Source organism: Triticum urartu, chromosome 2A, assembly GCF_056163025.1.
Source record: "Triticum urartu cultivar PI428250 chromosome 2A, HENAU_Tu73, whole genome shotgun sequence".
Taxonomy (NCBI): domain Eukaryota; kingdom Viridiplantae; phylum Streptophyta; class Magnoliopsida; order Poales; family Poaceae; genus Triticum; species Triticum urartu.
This window is the reverse complement of record NC_141874.1, coordinates 709,187,305-709,199,657: the sequence shown is the minus strand read 5'-3', so window position 1 is coordinate 709,199,657 and position 12,353 is coordinate 709,187,305. Positions and strand designations below refer to the sequence as shown.

At 43.2% G+C, this 12,353-nt stretch overlaps 3 protein-coding genes across 4 annotated transcripts; 2 read left to right on the top strand and 1 right to left on the bottom strand.

The window, feature by feature from the left end:
• Positions 1 to 504: 504 nt before the first annotated feature.
• Positions 505 to 5,062, top strand: LOC125540050 (uncharacterized). Of its 2 annotated transcripts, XM_087545053.1 has the most exons (4): positions 505 to 648; positions 1,122 to 1,163; positions 1,255 to 3,961; positions 4,088 to 4,256. In XM_087545053.1, exons 3-4 carry the CDS (start codon positions 1,282 to 1,284, stop codon positions 4,102 to 4,104), a joined length of 2,697 nt encoding a protein of 898 aa, XP_087401179.1. In that variant the 5' UTR covers positions 505 to 648; positions 1,122 to 1,163; positions 1,255 to 1,281; the 3' UTR covers positions 4,105 to 4,256. The 2 variants fall into 2 exon arrangements, with proteins under 2 accessions (XP_087401179.1, XP_087401180.1); XM_087545054.1 differs by lacking the exons at positions 505 to 648; positions 1,122 to 1,163 and adding an exon at positions 4,572 to 5,062 and having other exon boundaries at positions 1,261 to 3,966; positions 4,088 to 4,436.
• A 274-nt stretch (positions 5,063 to 5,336) lies between these two features.
• Positions 5,337 to 7,746, bottom strand: LOC125540051 (mediator of RNA polymerase II transcription subunit 7a). The gene is made up of 6 exons (XM_048703623.2): positions 7,601 to 7,746; positions 7,302 to 7,459; positions 7,155 to 7,224; positions 6,621 to 6,787; positions 6,466 to 6,539; positions 5,337 to 5,704 (listed from the first exon to the last, which is right to left on the bottom strand). Exons 2-6 carry the CDS (start codon positions 7,443 to 7,445, stop codon positions 5,620 to 5,622), a joined length of 540 nt encoding a protein of 179 aa, XP_048559580.1. The 5' UTR covers positions 7,446 to 7,459; positions 7,601 to 7,746; the 3' UTR covers positions 5,337 to 5,619.
• A 123-nt stretch (positions 7,747 to 7,869) lies between these two features.
• LOC125540052 (26S proteasome non-ATPase regulatory subunit 7 homolog A) lies at positions 7,870 to 12,318 on the top strand. Its single transcript, XM_087545055.1, has 10 exons — positions 7,870 to 8,196; positions 8,443 to 8,535; positions 8,623 to 8,704; positions 9,601 to 9,697; positions 9,778 to 9,853; positions 10,203 to 10,261; positions 10,337 to 10,459; positions 11,565 to 11,622; positions 11,727 to 11,812; positions 11,966 to 12,318. Exons 1-10 carry the CDS (start codon positions 8,010 to 8,012, stop codon positions 12,035 to 12,037), a joined length of 933 nt encoding a protein of 310 aa, XP_087401181.1. The 5' UTR covers positions 7,870 to 8,009; the 3' UTR covers positions 12,038 to 12,318.
• The last annotated feature ends 35 nt before the right edge of the window (positions 12,319 to 12,353 follow it).

Genomic DNA, 12,353 nt, shown 5'->3' with positions numbered 1-12,353 from the left:
TGATTAAACATTGATCATCAATTTAATCACATGTTATGAAATTTGTGCTATTATTGGGAACTACTCCCTCCATCTCAAAATAAATATCGCTGATTTAGTATAGTACTCCCGCCGTCCGAAAAAGTTTGTCCCTCAAATGGATGTATCTAGTACCAAGTTAGTGCTAGATACATCCATTTGAGGGACAAACTTTTTCAGACAGAGGGAGTATATTTTAATACGAATTGAATGATATAACTTCTGTGACACATACCTCAAAACTTTTTACCAGACTAATGTTCAAAGTGGAACCTCAAAATACATGAATGTCATACAAATAGGGGCGGAGTACGTATTATTATGATTATTATTAATAATAATCACTTTCTTTGTTGAAATTTGGTCAATGCTGCTACTAATCACCGTTGGAAGCCGCCTTTGGCTGGTTCTACGGATAAGGATTGGACTGAAGAAAGAAAAAACAAGTTTTTTAGATAATATAAAGAAAAAACACGTTGACATTATAGCTTGTCAGTGGTAGGTACTTGGTTCGCCTATAATTGAAGCGTGTATGGCTCTAAGCAGCTAGTAAAGAACTTATATTGGCCTATCGCCGGTCTCCAACAAAAGTACGCAGGCTCTCTCTGAAGGAGGTGGTGCAAAGGCATGGTAAGTTACATACTGTTTCAGTGTTTCTACAGTTAAGATGACATGCTTTTGCAGTCTTGCTGCGTACTGTATAACTTCAGATCACTATCTTAATTTTCTAAACGTCCAATAAGTGGTGGGCACAGATGTCTAGCTTATCTTTGAGTTTGTATATAACTTCTTTTCTAGATCAAGAAATTACGAGTTTCTAATCAGCATGAAACACAATTTTATGGGCATTAGCCTGTGTGTTTGGTGATGATTATATATCACGGTGCTTGCTAGTTGATACAAACATGTTTTCCTGATAGATAAGTACATAAAAAGCTTACCATACAATTGTATAAATAAGAGGTCAGCTCTTCGAAGAAAGTTTATGTCCTACACAATATCTGAATGGCAAATTCGATTAGTAAAGCGCACAGTTATACTAGTAATATTCAACATTCAGTGTCTCTAGTTTTGACTTGTGCTTAATCTTGCTGATGGAACAGAGAACAAGTGTTGGCTCCTGATAGTGCAGGGCAGTCTTTCAGGTACTTCACTCACCAACAATTCCATATATTTGCCAGCACTTGTTGCCTGTCTAATTTTTTGCCGCTTGTATTATTTATGCATATAATGAAGCTCTAGATTCGACAAAGAAATCCAGCCATGATGGTTATTGCAGTTGGACAGTTTCTCTTGGCACTTGTGGCTTGCAGTACCCATGTCGTCGTCTGCTCCTCACATGGAAATGCGACAGATCGGTTATCACTGCTTGAATTCAAGGAGGCAATCAGTCTTGATCCCCAGCAAGCACTGATGTCCTGGAATGACAGCACTGACTTCTGTAACTGGGAAGGTGTCTCGTGTAGGCCTAAGAATCGACATCGCGTCACTTCCCTTGACCTCAGCGGTCGAGGCTTACAAGGGTGCATTTCTCTTTCACTTGGAGATCTTACATTTCTAAGAAATCTATCCCTACCAGGCAATCTGTTCATTGGACAAATCCCTGCGTCCCTTGGTCACCTGCAGCACCTCCAAAATCTCTACTTGAGTAATAACACACTCGAGGGTGAGATACCAGACTTCGCAAATTGTTCTAGTCTGCAGATGCTATGGCTGGATCGCAATCACCTAGTTGGACAAATCCCTACACATGCCAATTTTGCTCCTCACCTTCAAAGCCTGCTGATTTCATATAACAATCTTACCAGCAAAATTCCCGTTTCACTTTTTAACGTCACAACACTGACTCGACTTGATATCTCATCAAATCGGATCAGTGGCGAGATCCCAAGTGAAATCGGAAATATGCCCATGCTGCAATTCTTTTTCACCTGGGGAAATAAGCTATCAGGAAGGTTCCAACCAGCCATCCTCAGTGTGTCTTCTCTTGTTGTACTAAGCCTTGCCTCCAACTATCTAAGTGGCCAACTGCCATCCAACCTTGGTAGTTCATCACCCAATCTTCAAAAGTTTGGTTTATTTAACAACTTGTTCGATGGGCCTATCCCAAATTCGCTGGTGAATGCTTCTAAGCTATCCTTGGTTGATTTGTCGAGTAATAATTTCACTGGGGTGGTGCCTAGTTCTATTGGCAAACTTAAAGAGCTCTCCTGGTTGAATCTTGAATACAATCAATTACAAGCACGTGACAAGCAAGACTGGGAGTTTATGAATAGTCTAAGCAATTGCACTGAGCTACAGAAATTGTCGCTGCGTGGGAATCGTCTTGAAGGACGGTTATCAGATTCATTTGCCAACCTTTCTGCCAAACTTGAAATGTTCTTCTTCGGAAGAAACAGACTATCAGGGGTTTTTCCTGCCGGTATAGCTAACCTTCACAGCCTGAAGTTTTTGGCATTGGATGAAAACCAGTTTACCAGTGTCATTCCGGAATGGCTAGGGACTCTGGAGAACTTGCGGGGTATCGTATTAAGGAACAATGCTTTTACAGGATATATTCCATCTTCCCTCTCTAATTTATCTCTACTGGGGCAACTCTTTTTGGATTCTAACCAGTTGTATGGGCATATACCCCCGAGCTTGGGAAACCTCAAAACCCTTGAATCATTGGAACTTTCCAATAACATTCTTGATGGTAGCATTCCAAAGGAGATATTCAGCATTCCTACACTTAGAGAAATTGCGCTATCTTCAAATAGCCTAGGTAGACCACTTCCTACTGAAGTAGGCCGTGCCAAGCAACTACAGTACTTGTATCTTTCATCTAATAACCTGTCCAGTGCCATCCCTGACACACTGGGTAACTGTCACAGTATGGAATACATTGAGTTGGATCAGAATTTTCTTAGTGGAAGCATTCCAGTGTCACTGGGCAGCATCAGAAACTTGCAAGTACTCAATGTATCTCATAACCACTTATCAGGATCCATACCAAAGTCTATTGGCAGCCTGATGTATCTTGAACAACTAGATTTGTCATTCAACCATCTTGAAGGTGAAGTCCCAGAAACAGGTATATTCAAGAATGTGACTGCTTTATGGGTGGATGGGAACAAGGGGCTTTGCGGTGGTGCAGCGAAGCTACACCTACCGGCCTGCCCTGTTATTCCTTCAAATTCAACTAAGCACGTGAGATCAACAGTGCTCAAAGTAGTAATCCCATTAGTCAGCATGGTATCACTTGCTGTGGTCATATCTGTCTTGCTATTCTGGAGGAGAAAACGGAAGAAGGTTTACATGTCTCTTCCTTCTTTTGGTCGAAAGTTTCCCAGGGTTTCTTGCCACGATCTTGATAGAGCAACTGATGGATTCTCCACATCCAACTTGATTGGCAGAGGAGGATACAGTTCTGTGTACAAAGGTAGACTGTTGCAAGATGGAACTACTGTTGCTGTGAAAGTTTTCACCCTAGAGACAAGAGGAGCACAAAAGAGCTTCATTGTGGAATGCAATGCTTTGAGAAATGCGCGGCACCGGAATCTAGTTCCTATCCTAACTGCTTGCTCGAGTATCGATTCTAAAGGGAATGATTTCAAAGCCCTAGTATATGAATTCATGCCAAAGGGTGACTTGCACGCACTACTGTACTCAGCTTTGGGAGATGAAAACACTTCAAATTCAGAGCGCATTACACTAGCACAAAGGTTGAGCATTGTGGTGGATGTAGCAGATGCACTGGAGTACCTCCACCATGACAAGCAAGGAGCTATTGTTCATTGTGATTTGAAGCCTAGCAACATTCTTTTGGATGATAATATGACAGCTCATGTTGGAGATTTTGGCCTTGCGAGATTCAAAGCTGGTCCGACACAGTCATATTTCAGTGACTCGAACTCTGCTTCTTCGACTATAATAAAAGGAACGATCGGATATGTCGCTCCAGGTGATGTCTGTTGTTCATTTTCATGTTGTACCATATATGTTACAGCGTAACTTGAGAATGACTCCTTATTTATGATGCTTATGTTAATATTTTGACTAAACTATCGTTGTACGTGTTGTTACACAGTGGGCAACTGGTGGTGAAGTTTCAGTTGCTGGGGACGTTTATAGCTATGGGATTATTCTGTTCGAAACATTTTTGAGGAAGAGACCGACAGAAGATATGTTCAAGGATGGACTGAGCATCGCAAACTTTGTTGAGATGAATTTTCCTGCTGGGATATCACAGATTGTTGACTCTGAATTGCTACAAGATCGTCCAGCAGCCACGAAGGAAAAAGATTTGGACTGTTTAGTCTCGGTGCTAAACGTTGGACTTTGCTGCACCAAGTTGTCCCCGAATGAGCGCCCCAACATGCATGAAGTGGCTGCAAGCCTTCATGGAGTTAGGGAGGCATATCTTGGAGGAAGATAAGGTAAACACTTATTTAGTCTTTAATGCCGTAGGTGTTGTACATAATTTACATAAGGTTTATCACTAAATGTCTAAATGCATGTGCCATTTCTTTGCAAATAAGACCACAGTAGGCGAACTAACCTGATGCTTGTAGTCCCGCAGGTTGCCTCAAAAACCTGACCACAGGAGGTGGCTGCTGCGAACAACGAGTTTGTGGCTTCTGAATGTATGGTCAGGGTGTTCTACTACAAGTTTATTTTGCTGGAGTACTGTTGTGCAATGCGCTCAGTCTCTGATGTTACTCAAAGCAGAGTCTGAGTGATGGCTCTGGTTGGGATAATTTCGGGTTACATGTATTTTAAGGAATTAAGTAGCTGGTTCCATGCTTTGCATGTTACTAGTAGTATGATGATTGCTTTCGTGGGCATTGTTGCAATATGATTTGCTGGTCTAGACTCTTTTGATGTAGAAGTGGTGACTATTTTCTTACAGCTTGAGCCTACATCCTATATATGTTTTTCTCAATCCATGTAGAGATTAAATTGATCATGCATCTGTACATGTAAGTTGAAGTTTTTAGAAAGATCTCCTTGATATATACACGGAATTTGGTTGGAAAACAGTGAACTATCCAAGTTTCCTGTCTGGAACCCTATGTTGAAGCAAGGAGGGAGAAGGGATGGGGAAGAGGGTCAGCTCGGATGGGTGTGGCCATGTGGCAAAGGGAAAGCACACGCCCTTGGGCGAGGGTGGAGGGGGAGCGGCAAAAGTTGCCTTTTTCGACGGGGCTGGGGATGGCATAGCAAACTCTATCCTAAGTCCTCGACACCTATCATTGCGATCCCGTGACTCCTAAGAATGCTGCCAGTTTGGAGGCCTGGAGCATGCTACAGCTGCGCTCCGGTTGAAAACATGGAAATGGAAAAAAAAAGATTCTAAACATTACAATGGAAGTATCCAACATCGAGCTGACCAGGTTCAGTGCTTAAAAGCTTCACAGCACACACAGATGCATAATTCTTCTTCGAAAGCTAGAAATTTCTCATAATTGTCACTAGGCTATTTCTATGAGCAAACAGCAGAATGCATTCACCTCACGCCAATACTTCATCTTAATCAAGCCAACTTGGCACCAGGAAACCCAGGATACCAGAGGCCTTCACACTGGAGTCATAACCTGAAACCCAGGATATCAGAGGCCTTCACATTGGAGTCATAACCTGCTGCTGGCTCCCCTCAATAATAACCAGTGATTCCCCAAGCAGCCTTTGTGCCTCCTCTCTCCTCCTGAAATTAATAGAAAGAAAATACTTAATAAGGCTGTTAAAATAGCCTAGTTACAATAGTATCAGATGAATTAATGCCATAATTAACATCACTCATTAAAAGAACATTACATGTTGGAAGATCCAAACAAACACACATGTAACATACCATACAGTGCCTGCTCACAAATACTGTACAACAGTGGCAAACCACTTGTGCATACAGCATGTGCTCTTTACAAATCAATAGAAAACACTTGATTCGACATCAACAACATCACCGTTACCAACTTTTGAGCTATATTCAATCGTTTGAACTGCAGCAGCAAGTTCTGGCTGGGAGCAACTTTTGGTCTCCCAAGTTGCAGCAGATAACTAACCCGAGCTTTCTCTACGTCTGACATGCAGTTAGTGGTATGAGCGAAACAGAAAAAACTAATATTATAGAAGTCCTTCCTGATTAACAATTCATACTTGTATAAGGATGATAGGATAACATAATGATGATTATAGAACAGCATGATTATTGACACAATACAGTTCCCCTTGACATTATTACAAACGTACAGATATATGATGGTTGCTTCAGTGTACAGTACATGATTTCCAGGGACCAGGCAATCTAATAAAGCTAATGATAATACACCTGTATTCTGTAAGAGGTATTGACGCATAGCTAGTTGTCTATCCTTGTCTATAAATCATGTCGAATGGAAGATCAACAGTATGCTGAATTGCTGATTTAAACAGCCAAGTCAAACTGAAAAAAGTTTAGTTACTCACTGTTTTATATCCTCAATCGCTTGCTTACGACGCTGTATTTGGCTCTCAAGGAGGTGAATCAATGTTGCTCTTGCCTAAAAGAAAAAAGAAAATGAGTTATGGTAGTGAATTGCAGAAATAAATACACCATATGAAATGGAAACTGGGGCTCATACCTGGTGTGGTCGTAGGGAATTAAGAAGATGGTGCAAGTTCTTGAAAATGAGTGAAATGTCTTCAACCCTGCGGGCATACTGAGATGGTCTCTCCACTAAAATATCCGCTAGCTCCAAGATATGGAGTTGAAGCTCTCTGTTGAGTGTCCTTAGCTCCTTCTTGAAGTCTGAAGGATAATCAGTTTAGCAAATATCGAGCCCACTACATCAAATAAGATAAACAGTACTTTGCGCTCGAAGCATATAAGAAGTCCAATGTTCAGAAATTCAGTAGCTAGTAGCTGCTACGTCGGCTAGCGAGTAGGGATTAATCGGCCGATAAATGAGTTCATCGGCTACTCCGTGACCCACGGAGCAGGGATCAATCGGCCAGTTAACTGATTTATTGGCTGGTATTTTGAACAATAAGAACAACCACTTTGGTTCGTCATAGTTTACGACAGTAGCCTTAAACCATTTAACATATCACAGAGTAACCATTTGAAGTACATTATAGTACATCACTACACAAGTGTTGACAGGAATGAGACGGACCGATATCTGGACCCTTTGGGTAAAGCTGGCGAACACCTTGATCCTCCAGACTTGGCAGCACCACATCCGTCTACAGAGGCAAAACCCGGAGTCAGACTTGACACAGGCACTGAAACATTACGACGAAGAATGTGGTGAGCAACATACTGTGTAGGTAGCACCAAAGAGCTGGTACGACCCCTCGATCGGCGGTGGAGGCTCCGGCGCAGACGAGGGGTCCTGCTCGAAGTCCTTGTACAGCCGGTAGAACGGAGGAGGCGGAGGGTACGCCGACGACGTCGCCATTGCCATCTCGCCTTATTCTTCTGCGCACAAGGAATCGAGACGAGGACCGAGAGGAACTAGGGTTACATTTGAATCGGAGAAAGTGAGTGAAATGGCAGGGCTGGGAACGGGGGGAAGAGGCGCAGTAGGCAGGAGAAGCTGCAAGTAATACAGATTCGTACCTCGAGGAGCGACCACGGGGACGGAGGGCCGCCGGCGAGCGGCGGCGAGCGAGCGGAGACGGGAGACGAGACGAGGCCGATGCGGGAGGCGACTGACCTTGGTTCGAGATGGGACGGTGGTGATGGGCCAGGATCCACGAGGTTCCATCTGAACCGTCCATTTGCCATCGGACGGCGCACGAGTCGCGGGTCGAGTCCTTTTTGCGTCCACGTCCCTAGATTGAATCGTTTTTCTGAAAAGGAGCCCCCGCACCTTCCGCCTCCGCAAGAAAGAAAGGAAAAGAGGGGAAGCAAAGCGCAAACGCGGCCGTCGCAGCAGCCAGCAGAGGAGCAGCCGCACACCCGACCGCAGCCGTACGCCGCAGATCCGCCGCCGCGCTAGGGTTTTCGCGCCGAGGGGAGAGGGGAGATGGACGTGGTGAAGGCGGCGCAGCTGTCGGGGCGGACGCTGGAGAAGGTGGTGGTGCACCCGCTGGTGCTGCTCAGCATCGTCGACCACTACAACCGCGTCGCCCGCGACACCAGGAAGCGCGTCGTCGGCGTGCTCCTCGGCACCTCCTCCCGCGGCGTCGTCGACGTCACCAACTCCTACGCCGGTAAGCGAACGACCGAACCCCTGCCCGCCCGTCTCTGCCCTGCTAGGGTTTGCGCCGTCCGGGTCCGCCCCGCCTGTTTCCGGGGGATCTGCGCCTCTGGCGGGGCCTAGGGTTCGCGGAACCCGCCCTGGCTGTAGCTGCTGTTAGATCCGCTGGCGCGAAACCCTTGCGTGATTAGATCTGCAGAGCTGTTTTACGGTGGTGGCCTACTGAATTTGTGAATTGCGGCGGCGTGTGATCTTGCAGTGCCGTTTGAGGAGGATGACAAGGACCCGAGGATCTGGTTCCTCGACCATAATTACCATGAGTCTATGTTCTCCATGTTCAAGAGGATCAACGGTATGCTGTTTTAGAATTTTTAGATATGCTTGGACTTGGAATGTGTGATTGTTTCTGTTGAATACTGATGAGCTGGTTCGGATGCAGCCAAGGAGCATGTTGTTGGCTGGTACAGCACTGGTCCAAAACTAAAGGAGAACGACTTGGATGTTCATGCATTGTTTACCAAGTATGATTCTGCTCTGCAACCATTTATCCCGCAGTAATTTAGAAGCTCTTCTCAGTTTGTACACAATTGTTTGGTACAATGTTGGAATGCAAGCGTGAACTCTTCAAGGAGGCTAGCTGTCTCTATGAAGTATTTACCATTCAATCATAATCTAGTTTGGTTTCAGTTGCTGTTTAATTTTGTGCATCTAGTTCCACATGTGGCTGCAGAAATTTCGCCTGTGCACAAAACTTTGTTGTACTCATCTGTGAAGAAATATAAGAGCGTTCAGATCACTACTTTAGTGATCTAGTGATCTAAATGCTCTTATATTTCTTTACAAAGGGAGTACAAATTAGTCGCAAAGCTCCCAAAATGCATGGCTATTTTTTATTTTTCCTTCAGTTGTGCTACTGTCCAGAGCGATGGGAAAGTTCTGATGGCCTTATGTAGAGTGTGTAATTTAGATGTCCTGATATATGGTGTTAGTTATGAAAGAATTGGCAATCTTAGGCATTACGGTGAATAGTCAGCCTGATGATATTTACGTTGGATTGGTCTGCTACTGTAATTCCTCTCCCTCCATCAGTAAAACAATCTAATGTTTAATCAACTTGTTTGCTTGAACCGACTCATGACTTCAGTGACATGGTTGCACCTTTATATGATTTCGGAAGATAAAAGAACAGTGTTAAAATTACCGTACATACATACTTTGCGTTCACTACCCTTTATGTATCATTTTTTGGGGGGTGTTGATGGTGGGGACTGGGTTTGGTGCTGGAACTATCCTTTTTTCTGCCACCCTTCTAAACTAATGTTATTCCTATGGGTTAGGTCCCAGGATGCCTTTCTTGTATTCCCTTGTTAGGCGCTTACTCTTATGCAGTTAATTTTTTTTTCTTTACATTGTGCAGCTATGTTCCTAATCCTGTCCTGGTGATTATTGATGTTCAACCCAAGGAGTTGGGAATACCCACCAAAGCATATTATGCTGTAGAAGAGGTTAAAGAGGTGGGTGTATGGTCTAAGATGTTAGAGATTTGATGTTTGCTTATTCGGCTTCACTAACGTGATATGGTTTTCCTTTACAGAATGCTACTCAGAAAAGTCAGAAGGTGTTCGTCCACGTGCCATCAGAAATTGCAGCCCATGAAGTCGAGGAAATTGGTAAGAACTAGTCTGTTTGAAATTGCATGAGGAAAGGGCATCATGTTTGGCACTTTCAAGTTATAGATTCAGTAGTTCAGTCACGCTTTCTGATAACTAGTCACTTTCTGCAAGAAATCAATGTTCAGGATATCTGTAACTGGTACCATATCGGTTGGGTGCTGAGTAGGGATAAATAGGCGAATTTTCCAGTTAATCGGCTATTCAGTGACCCGCTGAGTAGCATTAACTGACCGATATGCCGATTAACTGGCTGATTTTTGGAACAATGCAAGAAATATAATTTTGTTTGAGAGGTTTTGGGTTCACTTCATAACTTTAGCTGATGTATGCTTTATGCTCTCTTCAGGAGTTGAGCACCTTCTGAGGGATGTGAAAGACACAACAATAAGCACACTTGCAACAGAGGTAATGTTTCATAAGAATTAAGATGGCTGGATACAGGTTGCAGCTTGTGCCCCTAATTTTCATTTGCCAATGTAGGTCAGCAGCAAGCTTGCAGCCCTGAAAGGACTCGATGCGAGGCTTACGGAGATCCGGGGTTATCTAGATCTTGTAATTGAAGGGAAGCTCCCACTGAACCACGAGATTCTGTACCACTTGCAGGTGTGGCTCTCGCTATTTGTTACTCCCTCCATCCCAGAATAAGTGTCTCAAGCTTAGTACAACTTTACACTAAAGTTAGTACAAAGTTGAGACACTTATTTTGGGACGGAGAGTATATGTTATGTTAGACACTTCTTTTGGGGGGTAACATTCGATCATTTCTTCTGCTTGTGTCTCAGTAATCCCTATTATACTTGATCCTCACCAGGAAGTTCTGTTGTCCCCATGAACCTTAAATGTTTTAAATGTACATCTATATTCTTAAAGGTTATCTGGGATGAACTAGTTAATTGATGTAGTCTCCGGAAGAAAATTGTGATGCTTTAGTAGTCTCTGGAAGAAAATTGTGATGCTCGAGTACTCCCCGGAAGAAAATTGTGATGCTTTTTAGCGATGGATGTTTTTCCTTAGGAATTATATGAAAGTTGTGCAACCAGTGAGTGGTTGAAAGATACCTACTCTTAGGCCCTTCTCAGTGCCCCACCTTGTACATGTGCTATTGCTATGGCTGCCAAGTAGGGAATTTTTTTGATGTGGCAAGATAATTAAGAAGAGAGAGAGGAGTTTGGTTACCCCAGGAAGAAACGATGCTAGATGCGCATACCTAGATGAAAACTCAATTTTCCATAAAAAAGACGAAAACTCGTCCACAACTAATTAAATGAAGGAAGCTTATCAACAAGAAGCTAAGCACCCATGCAATGGCAGAGGCCTTAGTGCGTGTGGTATCACTAGCAGTTTCCGCCAGAAGTTAAGGCAGATAGGATGCGAAGGGTGCTTTAGAGCCTTCAATACATCACTTTGGTTGGGGGATATACTATATGTGGGTGGTTAAATCATGCTTTTTATATGTCTGTTTTTCTGTCCTCAGAACAGTAATTTGTCTGTTCATGTTGTAGCTTCACCACTTATTAGGTCCCCAGTAGGATAAGAAAAACATGATAATTGATGATATATGCATGCCTTAACACATGAGATAATGCTTGATATTTTTAGCGAGTACTCAGAGTTGAGAACAGTTCAAAATTCATCCAAATTCTGTTACTGAAGCAGTTCTACATTTTTACTCATGGAGTGTAATATATTTGTTCTGTTTTTTTTTCAGGATGTGTTTAATCTGCTCCCCAATCTCAACGTAAATGAGCTCATTAAAGCGTTTGCAGGTAATCATGCATGTCGCCATCAGTTTACCAGAACCGGCTTGTTTTCCCCTTCCATTTTCTGGGTTTGCTTATTGCAGCAACTTTATATCTATCTTTTCATGCAGTGAAAACAAATGATATGATGCTGGTCATTTACCTGTCTTCTCTTATCCGGAGTGTCATTGCTCTCCACAATTTGATCAACAACAAGGTAAGTTGTTTCTGTCCGCTAGTTTAAGCTGTTGCCAATCCTTCCATCCTTAGCTATATTGGTGTCTTCATGTTGATCTTATGAAGTCAAGTTATACCCTTCTTTCTGCAAATTTTGCGATAAGTGTGTAATCTTTTATGTTATTCCTTCCAGATGCTAAACAAGGAACACGAGAAGGCCGAGGATTTGAAGCCAGCCGCCGTACCTACTGCAGCCGGGAGCTGAATGTCCTTGTTTGCCTCAACATGGGGATAGCGATCTATGACCCAGCATGGGGCAAAAGAAACTGTGACATGTTAGCATTGTCTCATTTGTACCAAGTCTCTTGACCTTCAATTTACACTTTGATGTTTACTTCATGTACGACGAGGTCAACGACAAAACCTTACATTCTGTGAGCTCTAGGTCTTTTTGAGGTTTATAATCTAGATCTTATACTGTTTCATCTGCCGTGTCATGGTTTGTGATGCGGATTATCTTAGTAAATGTATGCTTCGTTAGAAACATTACTGCCAGTTTACAATGTTGTCTTGGTGCTTTG